The sequence below is a fragment of the Plenodomus lingam genome, assembly GCF_022343315.1.
Source record: "Plenodomus lingam strain CAN1 chromosome Unknown contig_9, whole genome shotgun sequence".
Taxonomy (NCBI): Eukaryota; Fungi; Ascomycota; class Dothideomycetes; order Pleosporales; family Leptosphaeriaceae; genus Plenodomus; species Plenodomus lingam.
Window position 1 is genome coordinate 1,482,224 of NW_027093973.1, and position 24,159 is coordinate 1,506,382.

Sequence of the window (24,159 nt, forward strand, 5' to 3'; positions counted from 1 at the left end):
TTTCTTCTTCATCATCTAGTCGTCACGACTCCCACAGTAGTCTGTTCGACCGCAGTCACAGTACTCTAGTACCTACTCTACCTACTCTACCGGTCGCCTGTGGCCCACATTCTCTCCCTCTCTTCTGCCGTCTCCCTCTATCGCTATACTCTAGGCAGATAGGTCCATACCTACCATGACGGACCGCGACAAGGTTCAGCATCGCGTCACGCCAACTGGCATGGTTCTACACGAACCCACTTTTCCAAACATCCCCATCCCCGACCATGGTCCATACTCTAGTCAAACAGCGGGGTCGGCTGCCCCTAGTAATCGTGTTGCTACGCCCATGGGCATAGCCACCCATCATGCAGGCACTTCCGAAGACAGTCTCACCACGAAGCCACAGCCCATCGACGAAACACACAGCAAACCACCCAAGACATCTCGACCAATGCAACAGAGATATGCGACCGAGCGACCAAAGCCTTCGGTACGACATTCGCTGTTGGGCAAGATGCACCATGGTGGGCCGCCCAAGAGACCGTCTCCAACCCATAAGGGAACCACAGTCACTTTCGACCCTTACTCCTCTGAGAGCGACTCTTCCTCCTCCGACTCTGATGAGGAGGAGGGGGAGAAGAACTACCCAAAGAAGACGCTCAGCCATCAACGCGACTTGACCGGCCAAGAGAATCGACAACGTTGCGAGAGTCATGGCGGCCCCTTTTCGCGCCTCAAGATCACAAACGACCACTTCCGCACTTCAGCCAAGGTCTCGAAAGCGGATGGACGACTGAAGCTCAATATACTGGAAAGTGACATGAATAGTGGCTATGTCGCCAAAGCTCTCGGTGCCGTCTTGCACAAGCACTCGAAGAACGACGACGACGACGAGCAACGAGGTGTGGAGAGCTATGATGCCCGGGGCATCCAAGGTGCAAAGATGTCACCCGAGGAGGATGAAATGGAGAACAATCCCTCGAGACGTGTCAAGCTCAACATTGTCATCATCATCATTGGCTCTCGAGGCGACATCCAGCCTTTTATTCGCATCGCCAAGATATTAAAGGAAGACTACGGCCACAGAGTCCGTTTGGCCACACATCCAGCCTTCAAGGAGTTTGTGGAGAAGGATTCGGGTCTGGAGTTCTTCTCTGTCGGCGGCAACCCTGCCGAGCTCATGGCGTTTATGGTGAGTCTTTACAGGCGCGATAATGGCCCGACGTTCACTAATCCCACGGGGTCAGGTCAAAAATCCTGGTCTGATTCCGAATATTGACACAATCAAAGGCGGTGAAATCGGCCGTCGCAGGGCGCAGATGTACGAAATGTTTCAGGGCATGTGGCGCGCTTGCATCAATGCTTCAGACGACGAGACTGACCAGCACAATGCGAAGATGAGTAAGTGCATGCTTGCCTTATTGTGCCTATTCTCCGCTGATACATCGCAGTGGGCAATAAGGATCCGTTTTTGGCCGATGCCATTATTGCCAACCCTCCAAGTTTCGCACCCCAGCACATTGCGGAAAAACTTGGGATCCCTCTACACATGATGTTCACGTGAGTTATATGCCAGTCTCCTAGTCATAGGAAACTATCTGACTTGAATCATCAGCTTCCCATATACTCCTACAGCCTTCTTTCCTCACCCTCTAGCGAACATCAAGACTAGTAATGTTGAGGCTAGCTACGGTAATTTCATGTCTTATCCCCTCGTCGAGATGATGATGTGGCAAGGTCTGGGCGATCTCATCAACCGATTTCGAACACAGATCTTGCACCTCGAAGAAGTCAGTACGCTGTGGGCTCCAGGCCAACTCTACCGTATGAAAGTACCATACACATACATGTGGTCACCAGGTCTCATCCCTAAACCAAAGGATTGGGGTCCAGAAATCGACATCTCTGGATTCGTATTTCTTGATCTCGCATCCTCGTTCACGCCTCCAGACGACTTGAAGGAGTTCTTGGATGATGGAGAGCCCCCAGTCTATATCGGTTTTGGTTCCATTGTTGTCGACGATCCAGATGAGTTCACAAAACTCATATTTGACGCCGTCAAGATGGCTGGTTGCCGTGCACTCGTATCGAAGGGCTGGGGAGGCTTTGGCTCAAACGCTGATTGCCCTGAGAACGTCTTCATGATTGACAACTGTCCTCACGACTGGCTGTTCCCACGTTGTGCTGCCGTCGTGCACCACGGCGGCGCCGGCACAACCGCCATTGGTCTCAAATGCGCCATACCGACAATGATTGTACCCTTTTTTGGCGATCAGCCATTCTGGGGAGCCATGGTCAGCAAAGCCAAGGCGGGTGCGCATGAATGCATTCCTTACAAGAAGCTAAACTCAAAACGACTTGCTGAGGGCATCAAACAATGTCTAACGGATGAAGCCAAGGAGAATGTCAAGAAGATAGCCGAGAGCATCGAGAAGGAAGGTGATGGCGCCTTGAACGCCGTGCGTTCTTTCCACAGATCTTTGCCGCTTGTTGGCGAAAACAGTATGCGCTGCGACTTCTTGGAAGACCGTGCCGCAGCGTGGAAGATCAAAAACACCAATGTGAAGCTCTCTGCATTGGCAGCAGAGATTCTAGTGGAGAAAAAGAAATTGAAGTGGAACGAGTTACGCCTGATCCGACACTATGAATGGAACGATTTTGGCGGTCCCGGTGAGCCCATCACAGGTATATGGGGCACGCTGATGACGTCCGTCACCGATGCGGCCACTGGTGTTGGTGGAGTACCTGTCGAGATGGGCAAGAGTATTCGAAAGCGCGAGAAGATTCGAGATAAGAAACGCAAAATCCAGATGAGGCATGAACACAAAAAAGCAACCCTTGCAAGAGCAAACGCCAATCTTCCGAAAGACCGCCTTGGAAAGGAAGCAACCAATGGCTCAACCGAAAAGGTCAGAGATAAAGACACGGATGAGTCAAATGATGGGAAGAGGCCACAAGCGAGCCGGGAGCCGTCCACACTTTCCAGGATCTCTGAACCCGACGAAGATCTAGCCGATGAACTTACGAATGAGGCTGCCTCTGGGTTTAGGAAGACCGGTGGTGCATTGGCTCGATTCCCTATGAATTTGACCCTCGCAATCACAAAGGGCTGCCATAACGCGCCAAGATTGTATGGTGATGAAACTGTGCGTCGCCCGCCGAGGGTCACTGGCATGCATTCTGGACTCCGCGCAGGACGCGATGAGCTACTATACGGTGTCATGGACGGCGTGACTGGTATTGTCACCCAGCCTATTCGTGGTGCCAAAAACCATGGCATTGTTGGCGCCATGAAGGGCGTGGGCTATGGTATCGGAGGCTTCGTACTCAAGGACATTGCAGCCTTACTGGGACCTTTCGCGTATGGTATGAAGGGGCTTGACGCTCAGTACATGAAGCGCTACCAGCCTACTGCCTACTTGCGACGTGCTCGCATCACACAAGGACAGTTGGAGTTGACTAGTCTGGAGAGGAAGTCTCGGGTCGCACGCATCGACGAAGTCAAAGAGGGCGAAGGGAAGAACACCATGAAGCGAGACCAAGTGGAGCAAAACGTCAGTGCACGCTGGCAAGCTCTCCAAGACACCATGGCCAAGGAACGAAAAAATCACAAGAGTGGTCTCGCGGCTACTTTGATGGGCCGCGGCGAAAAGAAAGAAGGCACACGTGTTGGCAGAAAGAGTACCGATGTGCCCAAGGAGGGACGTAGTTCGCAGTCCAGAGCACGAACGACACCCATCGCCGAAGCTGATAAGCAAGTCAGGCCTACAGACAGCATGGCCAACAAGGATCAAGAAGCTTTTCAGCAAAGCAGCATTCGCAAGAGTATGGACCATCATGGCAGAAGTGCTGCCATGCTCCGGAGTACAACTGCGCCCATCACTATGGTGGAATTGGAAGAACATGGTGATAGAGATCCGCTGGAGCCTTTACCTAGATCACCTCATCATCAAGTTGCGGATTCCAATCGCTCAAGGGAAAACGACACACAGGCACGTGGCAACGCGCATCTTGTCGACGATGCAGTCAACCAATCTGACCCCGAGCTTGGTAACCATCTTCGAGTCGAGGACGAGACGGCCCGCATCAGTAGAACAAAGACCAGCGACACTGAGCCCCAATCCGGGGATGCAAGTTCCCAGGACACGAGGGTTGAGAGTGAAACTACTGATTGGACAACGACTGGAAGCAAGATGGGAGGAGAAGTGAGAGTGCGATCTACTGAGGTCAGATTCTAGGCATAGACGTTTCTTGTCACACTTGCATGATGTGCATAGCGTGGCATTTTTTAATTTTTCTTTTGTACAATGCACATTAGCATCAGCATTCATGATACCCCGATTACACCAATCATAATCGTTAGCTGATCATTGTAATACTCTGTTGCATATAGAGCGGATATCACATTTGTATGTCCAAGGTTATAGACGCTGAATGTGGTGTCAGTTCTAGTGCACCCCTACCCAGCATACTGCACCCACTGTATTGATTTATGCTTTAAGCTAAGCCGCTATGTACTGTAATCCACATCCTTTTTCGCCAGTTCATACGGTTAGTGTATTAATAACGTTGCATGAAGTCATACAGCCCATACAGCCAACCGAGAAACTGTTCAAGACTAGACAGGCAGCTCGGATTTACAAATCTCCAAGAATTAGCCCTTGGTAATTATCACCTCTTTTTGCTCTGTCAGATAAAAAACTGAAAAGGCGATAAATTTGTGAAAATCTTGGTAGAATCTGCACGTGATAGGTACCTACACAAGCGGGGTTCTAAGCACTACACAGGTTCACTTCAAGCTGCATTACCGCAGTATGTCACAAAGTACGTGCACTTCCGTTGTATAATGATGGATTGGGTATATCACACTATTTCTTTGATTGGGCTTAGTGTCAGACGTGAGAACGTGAACACGTTCTAACTTGGCCATTCATCCTCAACTGACCTTGCTTGGATCTATTTGTAGTTTTTCGCCGTTGTGAAATCTGAAAAAACTCTATGTTCGTCTAAAGATGTAGAATTTGGATTAGGTATATGCTCTTCAGTATCAAGACTATTTAATCAACGGTTCTTCTTGAACGAAATCTTCGTCTGTTGCATAGGATCGCTTCTTCGTCTCCCAAATGGACGTGTGCTGATTTTCGGGCGACGGGTTTATTTTTACTTGTTATGTTATAGTGGTTACAAGACAATCTCCAGCAAATAAGTTTACCTAACACCGGTAGGACAGCTAACTTGACAACCTACCACATCACCCCTGAACCCAGCACACCACAACAAGCACACGCACATTCATCTGCCAAAGCACAACATGGAAATTTCCTATACTATCCACAAACTCGCTAACAGCAGCCCTCTCACAAAAACAGCCTGACATCTTTCAATTATCTTCGTGCTCGCCGAAGTCGTCGAATCCGGGTCTCCACGTCTTCGTCCGAAATGCTGTGTTTACTCCGCTATCTTGAACCACTGTCGTGCCATGTTATTCCAATGCATACGGAAAGGCTTCCCATGACTTTCATATCACGTCAAGCAACACTGCTCCGCTTCTAGCACATATTCCTCGTCGTGCACGAGCTGTGCATGAGGCCATCAATATACATTAGGAGCAGTGGGGAGTGGAGAATCACATGGCGGAACATGGTTGATCTATGCTTGTTTGAAGTGTTACAGATACACGGCGAGATTAAGGCTCGCAGGATGGGGCTCGAACGGGGTTGGTGTTGGGAGGGGGATGGCTTGATCTGGTGATTGCCTGCAATGCATATGCTGTGGAGTGGGATAAGATGTAGACGCGGAAATTTGTTGGGCCATTGGGTGGAGAGAGCAAGGACAGAAAGGATGGTATATGATGGATAGGTTGCCTACGATGAAAAGACATCAGAGATCTTTGTTTAGTGGTAGTCATCACATACCGTACATGGTCTTTTCGTTCATTAAAAACTACGCATCTTCTTTGGAAACAGTTGCTCAACCTTCATGATGCACAGTCATGTGCTCACAGTCCTTATTCTTTCGCTATGTGCTTCTGCACTCCACATCTGGCCCCGTCAGTCTAGCAACTGTCCAGCAGTATGGAAAGACATTGCCGAACGCCTCAAATCTGACTTTGCGGGCTGCAACCCACTATCCCATGCCGCCATACGCGCCCCATGTACGTAAAAACATAGTATACATCATCTCAAAGGCCCCCAAAACCCACACCCTCCAATATCGTCCCCACTGACCAACCGCCTACCCAAACAAAAGTTCACGACTGCATTAACAATGGCTGTGACGGCTCCCTCATCCTCACTTCCGAATGCACACGCTCCGAAAACGCCGGCCTCCCCCAACTCTGCACCCACCTCTTAAGCCTCACGAATGAATTCTCCGTCTCGGCCGCAGACACCGTCCAGTTTGCCGCCGCAATCGCCATATCCTCATGCCCGCTTGGACCGCGCGTCCGCGCCCTCGTAGGTCGTCGCTCCAGCGATTCTGCCGCGGCCGAGGGCCAGATACCCGGGAGCCGGGATGCGGTTGAAGATATACTGGGGGCGTTTAGGGCAAAAGGGATAAGTGCTGGGGAGCTGGTCGCTTTGCTGGGGACACACTCTGTGGCACAGCAGCGTTTTGATGATCCGAGTCAGGCAGGGCAACCGCTGGATAGTACGCCATGGGTTTATGACAGTGTTTTCTATAAGGAGACGAGGAGTGGTCAGGCGCCCTATTCGCTGAGTAGTGACAGGAGGCTGAGTAATTACAGTGAGGTGAGTTCGCGAGAGCTTCTCGACTACTTTGTTTGGGAATTAGCGGAGGGCGTGTAATCTTGGCAAGGTGGAAGAGGGATCGCTAGGGAATTCATGATATTCGACTTGCATGGGACTGAAGCTGTGCTAACTCTTGCAATGATAGACGTCAGAGGCTTGGTCCACATTCGCTGATAGTATCTCATCCTGGGCTGCTGTCTTCGTCCCCGCGTGGAATAAATTCAGTGTTATTGGTAACGATGTGGGGAGTTTGCAGGACTGTTCCTATCTGGTACCGCAGGGTCAGGTGAGTCGAAAGAGAGCTTATGTAAATGCGATGTTTCGGGAGAAGATGGCTGCGAGGTTCAAACTTCGAGAAAGCGGCGAAACAGATTGACTGGCGGTCTTTCTGTACGCAAGGAATGGTGGATATCGATGAGCAGCAGTTCATCATTACTGTAATTGGGAATTAGAAGTTCCAATACAAATATACGATGTCTCCTGCGTAACTTCTAATGGCGGTTTTGTAGCTGTATCTCGACACAATGGTGGCACTATCATTCGTAATTTTCTCTGCGCCTTAACGTTGCTGTTCGTCGTAGGTATTCATAGGGCTTACTCGTCAAGATATTGTTGCACATGCTCATCATTGCCACAGTGAAATTGGCCTTATCGCACCCACTCCGCTCTTCTACGTGAAGACTCTGTTATTTCGTTTTCTTCGCGGTGGTGTTGCCTCTAATGCAGAATCCGGTAATTATTATGTCGGAATCTATAATGCCTTGGTTCCCGAGTCGGGATTGCCCCGCTCTCTGGGTTCCGACATGTATGGCACTGGTCACATACATGGACTAGGGCTGATGCAGTTATGTAGATCGGAATCTGATCAGTTATGAGCGGTCAAAATTGATGTTTCGGAGATGAGATGGATTACCATAGGTGTCGATGTGTGGTGGATGCTTTAGTCGGCCGTTTTATACTGCGATTTCATCTTTTCAAGTTATCAGTCTCACTCACTGGGATCAACTCTTTCATTAGGAAGTGCTTCCACCTTGGCGTTTGCATGACTGAAAGAAATTCTATATCCGAAAGCTCTAATAATGGAGATCCCGACTCTAAATTCGAAAAATATCGTGTATGGCTATAATATGTTCGTTGCTATGATGGGCGGGATAAGTTTTTGTAATTACATGATGTCTTCCTCAACCATGAACATTTTGATGAAAACTGTAATACGGATAATGCTTGTTCTTGTTCCTTTTCACCAACATGTTGTTAGCGTTGGGGCAGCGCAAATAATGCAGCAGCAGTATGTAAATTCTCTGCTACTCCGAGAAGACTTCGAGACGCCCAGGTAACCCTAGGTATGGTAAGTCTAAGCCAACTCACTGATCTAGGTACCGGTAAGTTGGTCAGAGCAAACTTCGCACGAGCATGAAAAGTGTTCTCGTGCATGCATTCCACGGTACCGGTATGGGGGGGATTTTGAAAATTCAACTCTGAATCTCATTTACAGATAGCCATTGCTGTAGCCTGCTGTAGCCTCCGTCTCTGCCAACGCAAGGGATGATGTCGTGTTAATAACGATGACGGCACGAGACATGCACTAGACTAGGAAGCACACTTACCTATTTCTAGTTAAGTTTAGGTGATCCTCGAGCCTCGCCGTGGTTTCGGCCAATCATCTTTCATCTATCTACCCAAGACTTGCAACCCTCCCCGCCTCTTTACCAGGTTGATATAGTACATCTCGTGATGTTAACAAGCCAATGCACGATGAGACAAGACGTTAATAACTGACGCTATGACGTCTCCGCGCATTGACTGAGAGTGGTCACAAGAATGGATTAGGGTGTGGGCAATAGAAAAGGATATGTAACTCTGGGGCCTTACTTGAACACACTGGGCAAACAGAGCAAAGTATGCGCTAAAGAGTGCACGTGTACTTCCTTTCTACGGCTGCCTCTTGGTGTCAGTAGACTATATAGGAAGTGTTTCTGGACGTAGGCAGCATGTACTCAATCATCGAGTTTGAACCACTAACCAAGAAATCACCATGAGGATACTCGCAACAGCAGCATTTGGCGGTCTGCTCAGCACATTTCATGCTTCGGCTCACCCCCAAAGCTCGCCGTCATCAGCCACTTCGTTCTCTAGAGCCTCATGTCCTGACGAGGCGGTGAGGTTGTATCTCGCGGATCCACCATACGACAATTACTTCTACTCAGATTGCCACTCCAGCTCCCATGTTGTCGTAACCACCCCTCGTCCAGGCAGTAATCTTGAGAGAATCCAACCTCGTCTGCTCATCGCCTGGCCTGCAGGTAACAGCGGTGCCCTTGCACTCTTCGTTCCGGAGAGTGGCATCAAAGGCTCTCTCGCTATACGACTTGAAAACTCAACGACCAGTGGCAAGATCTTGAATCCTATCACGGAATCAGATCGCGTCGGTATCTCAGGTTCCATCAACTTCAATATTACCGCCAGACTAATTGTACCTATCCTGGGCAGCATCCGTGCCATCCGCGATTTCACTGAGGGAGCCGGCGTGAGCCAAGACTTCCAAAAGAGCTTTGGGTTTTCCTTGAATGCCGATGGAGGTGCAACTGTTAATCGAACGTGGTTTGACAACGTAACGACTACATGGCTTACATTCACGCCTATGAATGGCGCAGACACCGTTGTTCTGAATCGTGAAGCAGCTTGGACACTGACATTCGGAGCTGGGACCTATCGTTTTGATGCTTCCTTCAACTATCCGCAGCTCGAACAACTGAGCCCGCAACAAGTGCTGAATGCCGCTTCTGCAAATTTGATTGGCGAAAACGTAGACCAGACTACTTCCTTGTCGTTCCTCTCATACTCGGACAAGCTCCTCGCAGGAACATGGCGCTTCCTGACGTATTTTGGACGTGATAGTATGATCAGTATGCTCCTTATGCAGTCCATTTTGAGTGAAGCAGCTATTGAGGCCGTTATCGGTGCGGTGTTGGAGCGAGTGAACCGTACTGACGGTATGTCATACTACATTCGATGCAACTCAGTTTTTAGAGAGACTCACACGAGACAGGGACCGTGTGCCACGAGGAAGTCTTGGGCGACTACGCCACCTACCTCAACGCGAAGGAGAACGTTGTTTCCTCTGCCCCAAGATGCGATTACAAGATGATCGACACCGACTTTTTCCTCCCAATTGCCATGCAAAGCTACTTTCTAGACACCGAGCCCGGCAGAAACCGCGCTTCTGGGTTCTTTGACACTGCTGCTACCTTCCTGGCCCAGAATAACGGATTAACGTACGCCAGCCTTGCTCAGCTGACTGCAGAGAAAATTATGCGGATCTCAGCGCCTTTTGCAGAGAATCAGGTGCAAGAGAATTTGATCCGTCTCAAAGCAGACGAGCCGGTTGGTGAATGGCGGGACTCGAACGATGGTCTTGGTGGCGGCAGGATACCGTATAATGTGAATACTGCTCTCGTGCCAGCCGGTCTACGTGCAATTGCTGCATTAAGTCGAGCAGGATACTTTCCGGAGCACTCGAATTGGGGCGAGGTTGCTGATCGGTAAGTCAATAGCCCTCACTGTCCTCAATTTCCATCCCAGCCTTTTCGTAATCCTCTCCTCTCACACAACTCAACAGTTATGCGCAAATTTGGGAAGACAATTCCCTCGCCTTCTTCCAAGTCACTGTTCCCCGCGATACGGCCACCTCACTCGTCTCAGCCTACGCAGCCAGCATCTCAGTGCCTGCTCACACGGTAAATATCACATCCGACATAACCTACTACGGCCTCGCCCGTGACAGTGCCATCCTCCCATCCTCCCCCGTAGTCCCTGTAATGAACACGGATGACTGTTTCCGCCACTTCTTCCTCAACACTACAGATCAGACCCAACTCAGTACATATCTCTCCCAAACAGCAGATCACATCCTAAACCCTTTCCCAGTGGGGCTGAGCAGCCAAATTGGCCTTTTTGTCGCAAACCCCGCGTATGTAGGAAACTCTGATTTTGAACGGAGGTTTGACAAAAGTGAATATCATGGGACAGTGGTGTGGAGTTGGCAATTAGCCATGATGGCAGCAGGATTGGGGAGGCAGATTGGGCGGTGTATGCATAACAACGATCAGCCTGGTACGTTAGTTCCATCCCCACAACGACTCGTATCAGTTTTCTTTAGAAAAATAAAAAAGCATATATCATGTTGGGATGGAGGAATTGGGGCTAACATGTACGTACTATGTAGACTTCTGCATCGACACGGACCTATACAACAAGATACTCGCAGCGTACAACTACCTCTGGGACATTATTGACATGAATCGTGCACAGCTTAGTCTGGAGGTGTGGAGCTGGGAGTATAATGACGAATACCAGGTTGAGCCGTTGGGTGCACTGACGGCGACAGAGAGTAATGTGCGGCAGCTGTGGAGCCTTACGTTTCTGGCAGTACATCGGGAGTCCTTTCCACTTCACTCGTGAAGGAATGCTGAATGATTGAGACCGGCCGGTTCTATTACGCGCCGTGATATCTTCTGAGCCATAGAGGGGGAGGAGAGTTCGCAGAATCATGGGTAGGGGTATCATATTACATTTCGGCCCAAAGAAGATAGACCTGTGCTTCTACATCTTGCCTATTATCAACCAGCATTACTCTGATCCAAACTATTGCATCATTCATGTATTCCAACTTTCCCTCGGCCATGCTTGAAACTGATATTCCCACCTCTCACCTCCCTCATCAAATCATCTAATCTTATCCACTCTCTTCTTTGCAATCTTGACCTTGCCATCCACCCTCTCCACATCCTCCTCGAACAAACCTAGTAAGGCATTTTGCTCCACAATCTCCGTATTAATCTGGACGCCCATTTCGCGCATCCGCCTCACCACCGTCGTCAGATCCACTAAATCCTCATCCTGCTCCGCGATGATCTGCTGCTGGAGCTGCAGTACACCTTCATTATCCAATTCACGGGTCTTGTCGGTTTCCTGTACGGGGGCGCCTAGCACCCGACGGCCAGAGGGCTTGGTGTTCCTTGGGGCGTGTGCAAAGAGGCCTGCCTTTTGTTGCGATGTGACGGCTGCGGAGGCGGTATTTGATGCGCTGGAAGAAGAGCCAGAGAGGGCAGCTTTGACGGCCATGCTGTTTAGGACCGATTCTAGGCCGTCTTTTTCTTTGCGCAAACCACCAATCATGTCCCTGCGCCGTCGTATCTCGCCATCGCCCAACTTCTCGCCCGACCACTCATCCCCGTTCTTTCCGCTCAGTCGGCCCAAGGCTTCCTCGAGAGCTGATATAAGGGTTCCGGCGCGGACCAGACTCTTCTTCGCGTTGACAGCGGCTTCATGCTGGGCTGTCGCGGCCGTGGCTTGTTCGCGCGCTGTAAGCCATCGCCTTGCGTCCTGAAGATTGGATTTGAGTTCCGAGTGTTTGTCCAGCCAGTCTGAACTGTCCCTCACTCTGTCTTTACCAAATTGCGCGCCTGCTATGCCGGCCAGCTTGTTCTTCCCATCTCTGTCATCCAGCTCGAGGAAAGCACGATATTCCTTACAAGCACGCCACCGCGCATCCTCACTCCCTTCTATGGCTCTGAGATACTCCTCCAGGCCCGCCCGTCTTTTCTCAATCGCCTCAGGCGAGCCTGCAGTGTTGCCCAAGCCCAGAAATCCACCGAGCCAGGACTTTGGCGGCAGGGGCGCAGGAGGTGCAGAGCCGGTCTTGGAGCGTAACGAGGCGTCGAGGGAGGAGAATTGCGAGTAGCGTTTCGAGACTGTGGTTGCGGCGCGTGGGAAGGGATGCTCGATGCGGATTATGTAGGTTGTGTAGGGTTTCCCGCCGTCTGGGGGAGTTTGATTATGCGCAGTAGGTATGGAAAGTTTCAGGGGCGGCATTTTGCGAATGGTATATGTATATGAAAGTGTGTCGGTGGTGTGTGTGTGTGATAGTGTGAGCAAAGGTGTTAGGCACCCGCAACTGGCGCGCAGGATGTTGAGGTAGGTCGCGTGCGGAGATGCTCGTTTCGTGACGACCTATCTATTACTATCAAGACGACCGTGTAGTCGTGTGGTGTTTTTTTTAAGCGCTTGCTGCGGTTGTTGTTGCTGTGCAAGCCGTTTGGCTGGAGACATTAGCTGGTTTGGTATCTAAGACAATGAGATGGGCAATGGAGATTCAGTCGGAGGTTGTTGCAAGGGCAAGAAACTCGCACGGCAAAGGGACGAGCCTGACGTCGTTGCATGCAAGTCCCATGTCGCCGGGCCGCACGCTAGCGCCACGTGCGTCACGATCCCGCGGACTACAGTAGCTAACCACAGTACCTACCACAGTACAGTCTAAGAATATACCACTGCCCTTTCTTGCATTTCATAATCTCACACTTCACCATTTGATAAGTTCTGGGACACTCGTTGCATTGACATCTTATAGAGTATTTGATCCATTCATAGGGTACCGTGACACACTTTGACAGAAGCTTTCATGACCACAACACCCATATGTCCATCATTTCCAGGTCGACATTTCGCTCCCAAATGGTGAATTTGCGTCCTCGGATGATGCGCAAAGGATCGACCAAGCTTGTAATGATCCCCCTATCTAATGGGAGTCCGTCGCAAAAAGGAATTGGGAAAAGTATCATGGTTGGCCTTGAAGGCGCAGGCTCGGTGACTCCAAGTGCGTTGCCTTCCAACCTCCGTGGCTACAATCGCCCCATAACCTCTTCGCATCGCTGCCGTCGTGTCTTGAACCCTCTCATGAGGCGGGTGACAGACCGGCCAATGGCTCGTTCCTCAGCGCGGTAGGCTTGCCCCTGCTTTTCTCTGAAGCGAGTCCACCTTTCAGGAAGATGGTCGTTGTCGGATTCGGAATCGCGAGCTGGCCTTCCCTCTCCACCAGTTTCTCGAATCATAGACGACATAGCAAGTGGAAGGTTACCAGGTGTATTTCTTACATCGCCAAGACGCCGAATGTGCTGCCTCTGTTCACCAGTCAATGAGTTGTACAGAACAACTTCCCAGTCCGCATCAAGACTTTGCTCTGGCTGTCCTGCTTCAACGTCTTCATCTGCACTTAGGCCTAACTCGGCGTCGACTCTGGCATTTTGCTGTACCATAGAATACGGATCTTGATCAAGCTCCTGGCCTGAATCGAAGTGCCTATCATGAGCGTGGAGAGGAGTCATGCAATGACTCCTTTGGTTCATCCACTGGACATGCTGAGGAGGTTGGCGGTCCAGCACTGAAACGGGAGCTGGGTCTAACAAGCCTAAGATAGGTAGTCGCGAAGGGCAATCGGCAGAGGGCCCTGTGCTCTTGCTGGTTGACAGTCATGGGCGACTCCACGTATCGACTCTTCAGATTGATTCTGTGCTTCGTGCCTCCGTTGAGCTGCTACAGGTGAGATCAGATCTCCATGTCGAGCCATGCCGTGAGGTCCTTGAGGAGGATGGTGCGGAGCCAGAGGACGCTCTCCATCTCCCTTGAATAGACGTTCTCCTGCCCATGCGGGCTCACTAACCCTATTAGCAGAGCTGTCTGGCCTTGCGTCTTCACCAACAACTGGCAACGCATCGTCAAAGAGCATCGCGCGACAGAGGGGACAGCGATTGTGGGCGCGGTTATCGGAAAGTACCCAAGAGCGCAGAAAGCGTGAGCCGAAAACGTGACGACAAGCAGGTGTGATGACGGGCGCGTGCGTGTTGCTGGACTCTTCTTCGCAAATGCAGCATTCGGCTTCATTGAGCGTGCCGAGGAACATATGCGCGTTCGCTGTTCCTCTTTGTGAGGTTGTTTGAGAGCGAATCATCGCCGCTTCGACGAATAGTTGCGCGGTGGATTTGGCAGGCGAAAACAACGTAGGCACAGAACGCGCGAAATGTGTGTGAAACTGAATAAATGGTAGATGGGAATAGAAGCTTTGTTATCGGCTGATAGGTGGAGGGTAGTGACTGCGTGATGCAGTCGAGGCGAACGTGAGTTGGCGCGCGCGGAAAGGTCGTACATGGGCAGAAAACTTGACATGTACTGCAAACGAAGAAATTTTGGGGAGGAAGGAGCGGAGACCAAAACCTATCACTCATCTTGAAAAAGCAAACAAACTCTGTACATTCGAGACTAGGACGTCTAATCGGTACCGTTGCCCAGCCGCATAGTACTCATATTCTCTGATCTAATTTTCTGGATGTGTTCAATCGCCTCGATCAGATGCGGCACGAACTTTGCGGGTGATTCCGTTGCTGGAAAGTGACCTAGACCTGGCATTGCCTTGTACATTGCTCCCGGAATCTTGTCCGCTGTCTTCTGTGACATCTCTGGTGTGTTGGACCAGTCGTATTCACCAGTAAGCATGTACACTGGACAGTTCTGAGTATCGATCGAAGCGACGCGGGAGCGACCATCCCAGCCACCAACGTTGAAGTCGAGATCGCCATGGAAGATCTATGATCTGTCAGCGGGTGCTTATTGTCGTCGCGCTAGGTTGGACATACTCCATAGGCCTGAGCGCTGTACAGATGCCAGATGAGCTGCTTATTTGCCAGAGGGGCGGTCGGTGACATCATCTATTCATGGTCAGTGACGCCCTTCTTTGTCACGCCCGTTTATACTTACGCCGTAGATCGACTCTGGATTGAATAACGACTGGTTTACGTAGGGTGACCGATCGTGCCATTGTCTCTCCATGTTGAGATACTCGGATCTGACCTGGTAAGCCATGTCCAACCTAGATCATATGTCCTACTTACCCTTGCAAGGGAATCGTACCTCCCGCTCCGACCTCCTTGTGACGAATAGCTACTGCCAGGCAAACCTGGCCAGCCATACTAGCACCGCAAATGATAGGCCTTCGCAAGCCAAGGGCCTTGACGAAAGCTGCAATGATGCCCACATAAGCGTCTTCTGTATTCGTGTGCGCACCCGGACAGTAATTCTTCGAAGGGAAGCTTCGTCCGTGGCCTGGTAAATCGAAGGCGTACATGGTGCATTTCTTGCGCATAATTGGATCGTTCATGACCCCATGGTACTGCCGAGAATCGCTACCGGCGGTGTGGAGAAAGACAATCTGCTGCTTGCCTTCACCAGAGTACTCGTAGAAGGTCTTGCATCGGCCCCAGACAGGTGCCTCGAGGTAAGTGTATTTGCCGGTGAGGTAGTCGTATTGAGGTTCGGCTTGCTCATCTTCCTTGATGGGCCCACAATGAGCCTCGTGGGCGAGTTCGAGCACACGTCGCCAGACATGTGTCCAGCGGGCAAAAGCGACCTGGTCGCCCAAGACCTCGGTTCCCATTTGCTTGATGTTTGTGCTGAACATGCCCCAGTAACTTTGGTAGGGCGCGACTGGAACCTCTTTAAAGTGTTGTTCCCATTGCTCTGGCAGAGCAGACAGGGTGAAGAGGGCATCCTTGGGCGATCCCGAGGTGCTGGCCTTTGCGCTGCCATTGGTGACGGTGATGAGGAGAGTATTGTCAGAGCCGGTTGACTTGATTCCAAAGGTGGCTTCCCGGTCAATGGCATTTGATGTAGTGAAAGCGTTTAGCTGAGCATCATCCTGAAGGAGTTCGCTGAACCTTTTGGAGCTACCCTGCAATGCGCGGGGGAGGTCGGACCAGTCAGACATGGCGTTGCTGCAATGGTAGAGGGGCTTAGGCCGCGTGACGATGGTGCAAAAGGGGGGGGGGAAGATCAATTGAGGCCTCGCAAAAGGCTACGGGGAAGGGAAACAAGGTGGACGTCTTGAAGCATGATGGTGGCGCGCTGAGGGGGGTGAGACATAGATATAGCAACACGTCATGTCCGGCTTCGCTGACACCACCGAGCTGCCGGTACCTGTGGAGAAATCAGGAGGGGCACACCTTGTACTCTACAGACCAACATGACACAGTAGCGAAACGCGGGGTGTCTTGCTGCACGTGTGCGTCTCGACTTCGATGTCAAGCCAGTCAGCATGTCTGTCCGATGTCGACGAGACTACGGAGTACTCTAGGTGCTGGTGGGCCTAGAGTAAGCCAGGCAGTTTGGCGGCTGCTAGGTTGCTATAGAGGTGGGTGGCGCTTATGATGATCTGACCTCAACTGATCCATCTGTCGAGAAGGAAGAATCTGTCCAGCCCGCCATCTCTCCGACTCCGAGCTGCTACCGGGTACGTCAGAGATGGTTATGTGGGCAATCTACTGTACTCCGTACCCGGTAGAGTACTACTAGGTCAGGTAGGCATTCCACCTCAGCACACCGCACGTTAGAACAAGCACATCGACCTAGAGATCTACTTGGGTAGATGGACAAAGGCCCACAGCTACAGTATCCACACAGATCATTTTGCCAGCTCACAATCCAAACGCGACAAAACTCGGACCAAGACACACAAAAACCCTTGCATCCCGACTCTAAGCCCTCCCCCCCCCCCCAACTTGGTCCTATATCCTTGTAAACCCGCATCACTTCCGCCCAGCATCTTCGCTCTTATTGCGGTCACTATACGTATAACCTTACCAAGACGCCTGCTCACTTCAAGTCCGAACTGACTGCAGTGGCACCACCTCCGCACTCTCAACTCCATCTTTTTTTTTTTGGTCAAGGAGACACAAAGTCGGCAGACTGCAATGAATCTGATTCGCAAATGGTGCCATGGCTATCTATTGCGTCCGACTCACCAGACACCCACCCTTATTATTTGCCCTTCCTTGCTCCTCATAGACTGTAGAATGAAAGGCAACTCGTCCCGCAAAGTGGTATCCCTGCTCGCGCTTCCTAATGCAAATGCTACCCTCTGGTCACGCTACAATATCCCCGCTGCTGGCTCTGCCCACTTGGTCTGCTCCAGGAGAGATTTCGCACGAGAGATGACGTGTGCAAAGTCCTTGTCTAATTTCACCTTGTTCTCGGGGGAGAGGCCGCCCGCCTAAAACGTCTCTTCCTCTGCACCCTCGGCCTCTGGCGGAATCTCAAAGCCCTCCTCGGTCGAGTAGAGGATGTTCTGAATCTGCTTGAGCAGCCCCTCGTCCTTTTCCAGCTCGGGATCAGCCTCCATGGCCTGCTGAATCAGCAGCTCGATATCGCGCAGCTTGCTGAAGTAGAAGTCGCGCTCGCGTTCCAGACCCGTGACCGTCTCCTTGAGCTGTGCGTTCTCCTCCCGCAGAGCCGCACTAGCCGCGCCTCCTCCAGCAGCAAGCGGTGTGCGTGTCCTAGGCGCGGCCGTGTTGCTGGCAGCTGGTGCTCTTCGGGCGGCGGCAGGGGCTGGGCGGGACGCTGAGCCTGAGCTGGGAGGGCCGCCCGCTCCTTTGCGTCGACTGACGGGGTCGTAGTCGTGGCCGGGGAAGTGCTGATCCCAGTATTGCTTGACAAACTGGAGAAACTCGAGGTTGTCCTGCATCTTGCACTTGACGAGCGACTCGACTCGGATTGGCTTATCGATCTGGTGTTTGGCGAATGTGTCTGGGATTTGTCAGCACAGCGCTTTCTTCGACAGCATCCACGTCGCGGCAGGGAGACGGCGGTCGAAGACGTACTCTGCAATATCTTGAAATTCTGCAAGTATGCATACTCGGTATTCGCATTGAACTTGACTCGCGACATGGGGACATCGACTGCGCAACCTGTTAGCGACCATGTGCGTTTGGCCCCGAGGAAGCAGGCGCAACAGAAGACTCACGGAATATGCTGTCGAAGACCTGGCATAGCGCTGCCCTGTTTCTATCCGTCAGTACTGCTGCCGTCTCTCTCTCTCCCCCTCTGCCTGTTCTGCACGGGTCTGTGACGTACCCGGTCCCGCACTGTTCGACTTTGGTGATGTTGAGCTGGAGGAGGTTGTTCAACCACGCGACGAGTTCTTGCCTATTTTGAGTATCCCCAGTTAGTTAGTTAGTGTCCTTTTGCTCATCTCATCTCTCATCTCTCATCGTATGGGCCGTGTGGTAGCCAGCCTGGCCGGAAGCCGCTGCTGTGTTGGGGTTGGTGTTTCTCTGGGAGCGGTAAAAGCCTCTCGGTTGAGTTTCTGCCCCGTACCTTGACTCTCCCATTGTTGGCTAAGGTATGTCTCAGCGTCTTTTGATCCGACGTGGGTGTGTGGCAAAGTGGAGAGCGTGTGCGATAGCAATCGGAGACGGCTAAGAGTGGAGGGGCTCGTGTGTTCTGTTCTTGGAGTCTTGTTTGTTGATGCCCCTTGCAAATTGGCTGGTCGGCGGGTCGACAATTTGGCCGCCGCTGCCCCACGTAGTTTGCCCTGTGCACACATGGACAATGGAGCAGCCAGTCATCACGTGCTGTTTGAGCACTTGCCGCATGAAAGGTTGCACCTTCTACCTTTTTCCTGCACCAGAGCACCTTCTACCTTGCACCAGAGCACCTTCTACCTTGCACCAGAGCACCTTCTACCTTGCACCAGAGCACCTTCTACCTTGCACCAGAGCACCTTCTACCTTGCACCAGAGCACCTTCTACCTTGCACCAGAGCACCTTCTACCTTGCACCAGAGCACCTTCCATCCATTACCTTTTATGTGGAAGCACCTTCCAACCTTCTACATGAGCACCTTCCAACCCTCCATGGGAACACCTTCCATCCTCCCATAATGGGCCACACGACACTCACTACCTACCTACACACCAACACCAACAAATCATTTGTCCAACCTCAAAGGGCAGAAAATCTATCCAAACTAACGCTGTATTCATCCACCATGATTGTGCATGCATTCATTGTTCTCCCTAATTACTGCTGCCCCTTGGGAGCGTAATGGCCATTCGGCGGCCTGACATCACCGCTTCTCATCTCCCTCCTTTCCGACCCTGTCATCCTCTTCCTCCTCCTCTCGCCCACAACTATCGCTGCCGCCCATACCAACCAGACAAGGCCCGCAATCACCCCATACGCTATCATCCCCCCCCGTGAGCTCATCCTCATGGAGTCGGCCAGCCTCAGCCCGAGACCGCCATTGATGATGCCCAATGTGACGGCAAGGCGACCGACCCAGATGTGCGCCTGTGACCATATAGTACGATGGCTGTACTTCTTGAAGAGCATGTGATGGATCCAGCCCGTCATGGGCTGGAAGAAGACGACGATCAGGACGAGTATGCCAATAATGGCATGGTGATGGTCCAACAAGTCCATCTCTGTCGCCAGGTACACACCGAGACCAACGCCAGCAATATAGACAAGGTAGGCTAGAGCCTGGAATGCAGCATGTAGCCAGATGACCCCGGGGAAGGAAGCTAGACGGATAGCAATGGCGCCCGCGGGGAAGAGAATGACAAAGGCGAGAGACGCAAGAACACCATGTGCAATGACCATGGTTTTTCGGTTGCCCCCGCCGCTCGACCCCCCGATGGTGATGAAACCGCTGTCATTGTTGCTATTGCTGCCATCTTCGCTGTTAGTTATCTCATCGCAGTACGGAAGTTGGTCCTGTCGCTTGGCAGGTGGTCGACCCCCAGTAGGCCTCGCCGTTGACCAGCTAGTGGGTCGACCGTTCCATGGATTTTCATGATCGTTGTCGTGGTCATCCTCACTGTCAGAGTCATCACTTGTCGGCGTGGGGCTTGCAAGAGCAGTGCTAGCTCCGGAAACCGTGCCGGAATCACTGGCAGAGGCTGGCCGTGGGATGCAACTCGATGCAGCAGTGCCGGCGGTCCCAGTACCAGAGGGAGTCGTTGCAAGGAATGGGTTGACACTGCTGCCACCCTTGGCATCCGCAAAATCCCATTGGAAAGTAGCTTGGTTATTGTGCTGCTTAATCGAGGCAGATTGTTCGTCTGTATTTTTTGGGCCACCGGACGATTGGTAGGCATAGATCCAATTGCCAGTACTTGCACTGAAATCCATTGTACCACCAGACCAGCTATTGCAGTTGGCGCCTATTGACGGTTAGGCTAATCCAGTGTTGGAGCGCATCAGGAAATTGGCAATCGCTTACACTTCACATTGGCCGTCATCACACCATCCGTAACGCCAGAACCCTCCAGCAACGTAACGTCAGCATCGCCGTTTACACTCGGCGGGTTGTACCCGCTTGCCGTGCGCGGTGAAAGTGTCACGTTTGATCCGCTCGAAGATGTATATACGAGAAACATGTTCGAGCCGCCCATACCATTCCCCTGACCAAGCGCAATCCACTCATAGCTGCTAGGTGCTGAGATGGAAAAGAAGATGTCCCCACTGCCTGATGAAGCTGTGCTTTCCGGGATGTTGAGCTTGAAGCGCACATTGTCTGAAGGACTTATGTCTGCGACTTGAGCGTTGATTTGATACCCTGGCTGAGGTCAGATGGTTTCATTAGTGACCAGCGAAATTGCTCACCAAATTCCACCAGACTACACGCAATCAAAGTTCGCAATTTCATCCTCAACGTGGTTTAATTGAAAGTAAACAGTCGAACCACTAAAAAGAAGTTACGTCCTGCAAACTCGTTGGTTCCGTAAGCCCGTTTGTATCTGGTGACCCCAGACAAAGAGATAGGTAGGGACAAGGACAATAATTTCACGGAGCAAAACAACTTTCGCAGCAGGATCAATAATGATAAGAAGACTCCGTGAACATGAAACCAAAAGTCAGGAATTTCCATACTATACCTAGCCTTACGTGAGACTATACTATATCCCATCGCAGTCTGCAGAAAGGCTGACCGAATCCGGCATCGTTGCGGAGAGCCGTGGCTGCGGAACCAGCCCATCATCCTATGAACCTACCGCCAACGCAACTACTTACGCGTCATTTTCACGCCCGAGACTGTTACTCTTGTCCTGTCACGGCCTATAAGAAAGCCACAAGGTTTACCCTCGTACATGTTGCCGCGCAAGAATGGTTAGTTGGCCTCGATGCATGGTGGGGGCTGAGCGTCAGAACAAAGACGCGTTTCACAGCCAGCCAATCTTGATGATGGTCTTGCACAACCGCGACGTTGGCATGCAAAGGAACCTGCAGCGGAAATGAAGTTGTATAGTGATCAGTGTGGCATGGTGGAGGACGGATGCAGAGATGTCTGCAAGTCACAACGAATCCCTCTTCATTGGATTTCAACTACCCAACTCTACACGCGACCTTGCCTCCGACCCTGTTTGTCCTACCCACCAAACATGTGGCCCTTTTGCATGTTTTCCTGAGTCCATAGATGGCATACTGAGATCCTACTTGAAAGCGTATACGTCGAATTGGACGCGTAAGCTCCAAGTCGATGACTTATAAAAGCAATGCTCAAACCTGTTCCTAATACTTTGCAGGTATAGTATGTCGTCATGTCTAGTTTACCGTATAGCAGCTCTGAACAATTGTAGATTATGACGACCAATAAGCGAAAAGACTTTGATCAGCCTGAACTCAATGGTAAGACGACGCGTGTACCGTCGACTCTTTGATTTCCAGTACCGGTACTACGCCGCAGTCACATTCAGCTCGTCCCTCATATGTAGCTTCCATCATCATGGCTTGATCTTATCCTTCATGGGACCGGCATTGATGGCTGATCCATCTTGAAAACAGTGTGTTTGGCTTGACCGCCTATGCTCAGCCCAGAGCGGCAGCATCACAGGTTGTGAGACATAGCTGAAGCTTGCGGCTGAAGACTCCAGCCGCATGCTTATGTTATTCGTTCTTCTTACATGAGAAGGAAACTGTGCCAGATTTCAGAAGTGGTATAGATTGCATCGGAGTCCGCATACACGGTACTTCGGCGGTTGATTATTACTACTACATAGAATACTCTCCGCCACCTTCACCGAGGCCTTTGTACGTCATGTCAGACCCAAAGCCCTCTACTACGAGGTTGGGTCTCCAGTGTCTATACTTATACATTCGCTGCTTGGAGTACTATATAAAGAAGATCCACGATACGAATGAATCTGATATTGCACTGCACCCGAGTCCAATCATCTCCTCTCCTTACGTTTGCGTTTTACGCCATCTTGCAGACTATTTAAATTGCGTCAAAAAACAAACTGGGCAGGAAAAAGACGTCAATACCACACGGCACACTTTGGTCAACCATACGCGGGTTTGATGCTTGGATCACATTGTCGTTTGAATGCACTCATAGACTTTTCGATTCGACATTGTAATGTTTGTGGACAGGCACCATTTTTTGACAACTACACATTTATTTCACGTGGAGCAAAACGGAATGATTGAGACGCGTGCAAGCAATATGGCTCATTCTAGGAGTGGCCGCAATGTTATCAGCTCTGGTGGAAACGATAAAGACGTTTGTACTCACTTCCTCCGGTAGTAACATTCTGAAAACATTCTGAATTTCTACATCAGTGTGCTCATTCGACCATTTCAGCCGTGCGTAAAGAAGGTAAGTTGCTTTTCATAGATGAACTATCCATTCCGCATTCGTATTTAGAGTAGCCTCATCAACGTTATTGCGTACTTTCATGCCGAAGTAGATTTCAGTGCACTCGCCGTATCGCGCGTACCCCACATCTGTAGTCGGCATGTTGATATTCGATTTTTTCAGGCATTGCGAAAGCTCTCTCTCTCTCTCTCTCTCTATATATATATATGCAGTTCACAATGTCTCCACTCTTCACGCCAGACCAAATAACCCAGCCAGCCCATCTCCACATCACACAACCCTCATCAAGACCACTATCATGGTTCTCTCCTCGTTCTTCTACCTGCCCCTCTTCGCGCTGAATACAGCCGCGCAATCAACAAACACGACAATCCGGTATATGCCCTTTGGCGACTCCATCACCGAGATCATCTGCTGGCGTGCCAAATTGTGGCAGAAACTGCAGTCTACGCCCTATGCCAACGTGGACTTCGTCGGCAGTGGAAAGACAGAGAATAACTGCAAAGACAGCGTGTACGACCGTGATAATGAGGGACATTCGGGCTTCTTGGCCATTGATATCGCGAATAAAGGACAGTTGGATGGCTGGCTGAAGACGAACCCGGCAGATGTGGTGACGATGCACTTGGGTACCAATGATATCGTGCAACAGAATAAAGCGACTGCGGATATCATCGCTGCCTTTGGCAAGTTGGTGGCGAGTATGAGAAGTAGTAACCCGAGGATGAAGATTGTCGTAAGTGTCTCTCTTTTCAAGTACATCAAATTTACGCCGTTTTCCCTCTTCTGTTTGCAGTACTGTGTACAAATGGTCTCTGGCTGTGTCTGATGCCTAAGGGAACAATAGGTCGCTCAAATCATTCCCCTCGGTATCGGAAACTACAACAACAAAGTGCAGGACCTGAATCGGGCCATTATCCCGTGGGCCCAAGGACTCAACATGACCGATTCCCCGATTTGGGTGGTAGATCAGTATACAGGTTTTAGTGGGACGAGCGACTTGAGAGATGGTGTGCATCCGAACGATGCGGGGGATACAAAGATGGCGACCTTGTGGTTCCCGGCTGTGGAGAAGGCGTTTGAGGAGGCGGCCAAGGACAAGGTGGTCGCGAACGTGGTCAGTCGGGCGTTTGTTGCTTAGACGGTTTGTTGGTGAGCAAGGCG

General features: G+C 51.1%; 10 protein-coding genes across 10 annotated transcripts; 5 read left to right on the forward strand and 5 right to left on the reverse strand.

Annotated features, from left to right (window-relative positions):
* Positions 1–175: 175 nt before the first annotated feature.
* On the forward strand, positions 176–4,220 carry IAQ61_010969 (uncharacterized protein; the record flags this gene model as incomplete). The annotated part of the gene is made up of 4 exons (XM_003834989.2): positions 176–1,174; positions 1,230–1,383; positions 1,434–1,542; positions 1,598–4,220. The coding sequence occupies 4 exons, from the start codon at positions 176–178 to the stop codon at positions 4,218–4,220; spliced, it is 3,885 nt and encodes a 1,294-aa protein (XP_003835037.2).
* Positions 4,221–5,948: 1,728 nt separating this feature from the next.
* On the forward strand, positions 5,949–7,606 carry IAQ61_010970 (uncharacterized protein; the record flags this gene model as incomplete). Its single annotated transcript, XM_003834990.2, has 4 exons — positions 5,949–6,136; positions 6,232–6,731; positions 6,877–7,017; positions 7,313–7,606. The coding sequence occupies exons 1-4, from the start codon at positions 5,962–5,964 to the stop codon at positions 7,604–7,606; spliced, it is 1,110 nt and encodes a 369-aa protein (XP_003835038.2). The 5' UTR covers positions 5,949–5,961.
* Positions 7,607–8,766: 1,160 nt separating this feature from the next.
* IAQ61_010971 (uncharacterized protein) lies at positions 8,767–11,192 on the forward strand (the record flags this gene model as incomplete). The annotated part of the gene is made up of 4 exons (XM_003834991.1): positions 8,767–9,724; positions 9,781–10,273; positions 10,351–10,844; positions 10,957–11,192. 4 exons carry the CDS (start codon positions 8,767–8,769, stop codon positions 11,190–11,192), a joined length of 2,181 nt encoding a protein of 726 aa, XP_003835039.1.
* A 264-nt stretch (positions 11,193–11,456) lies between these two features.
* Positions 11,457–12,605, reverse strand: IAQ61_010972 (uncharacterized protein; the record flags this gene model as incomplete). The annotated part of the gene is made up of 1 exon (XM_003834992.2): positions 11,457–12,605. The coding sequence occupies one exon, from the start codon at positions 12,603–12,605 to the stop codon at positions 11,457–11,459; it is 1,149 nt and encodes a 382-aa protein (XP_003835040.1).
* Positions 12,606–13,411: 806 nt separating this feature from the next.
* Positions 13,412–14,295, reverse strand: IAQ61_010973 (uncharacterized protein; the record flags this gene model as incomplete). Its single annotated transcript, XM_066098999.1, has 2 exons — positions 13,412–14,023; positions 14,107–14,295. The coding sequence occupies 2 exons, from the start codon at positions 14,293–14,295 to the stop codon at positions 13,412–13,414; spliced, it is 801 nt and encodes a 266-aa protein (XP_065951157.1).
* A 539-nt stretch (positions 14,296–14,834) lies between these two features.
* Positions 14,835–16,489, reverse strand: IAQ61_010974 (uncharacterized protein; the record flags this gene model as incomplete). The annotated part of the gene is made up of 4 exons (XM_003834995.2): positions 15,455–16,489; positions 15,321–15,408; positions 15,200–15,271; positions 14,835–15,149 (listed from the first exon to the last, which is right to left on the reverse strand). The coding sequence occupies exons 1-4, from the start codon at positions 16,324–16,326 to the stop codon at positions 14,835–14,837; spliced, it is 1,347 nt and encodes a 448-aa protein (XP_003835043.1). The 5' UTR covers positions 16,327–16,489.
* A 1,118-nt stretch (positions 16,490–17,607) lies between these two features.
* Positions 17,608–18,724, reverse strand: IAQ61_010975 (uncharacterized protein; the record flags this gene model as incomplete). Its single annotated transcript, XM_066099000.1, has 5 exons — positions 17,608–18,140; positions 18,215–18,292; positions 18,358–18,392; positions 18,468–18,539; positions 18,711–18,724. 5 exons carry the CDS (start codon positions 18,722–18,724, stop codon positions 17,608–17,610), a joined length of 732 nt encoding a protein of 243 aa, XP_065951158.1.
* Positions 18,725–19,415: 691 nt separating this feature from the next.
* IAQ61_010976 (uncharacterized protein) lies at positions 19,416–21,045 on the reverse strand (the record flags this gene model as incomplete). The annotated part of the gene is made up of 3 exons (XM_066099001.1): positions 19,416–20,560; positions 20,620–20,955; positions 21,003–21,045. The coding sequence occupies 3 exons, from the start codon at positions 21,043–21,045 to the stop codon at positions 19,416–19,418; spliced, it is 1,524 nt and encodes a 507-aa protein (XP_065951159.1).
* Positions 21,046–21,680: 635 nt separating this feature from the next.
* Positions 21,681–22,057, forward strand: IAQ61_010977 (uncharacterized protein; the record flags this gene model as incomplete). Its single annotated transcript, XM_066099002.1, has 3 exons — positions 21,681–21,861; positions 21,923–21,927; positions 21,977–22,057. 3 exons carry the CDS (start codon positions 21,681–21,683, stop codon positions 22,055–22,057), a joined length of 267 nt encoding a protein of 88 aa, XP_065951160.1.
* A 698-nt stretch (positions 22,058–22,755) lies between these two features.
* Positions 22,756–24,136, forward strand: IAQ61_010978 (uncharacterized protein; the record flags this gene model as incomplete). Its single annotated transcript, XM_066099003.1, has 4 exons — positions 22,756–22,899; positions 22,959–22,995; positions 23,208–23,731; positions 23,843–24,136. 4 exons carry the CDS (start codon positions 22,756–22,758, stop codon positions 24,134–24,136), a joined length of 999 nt encoding a protein of 332 aa, XP_065951161.1.
* Positions 24,137–24,159: the final 23 nt, after the last annotated feature.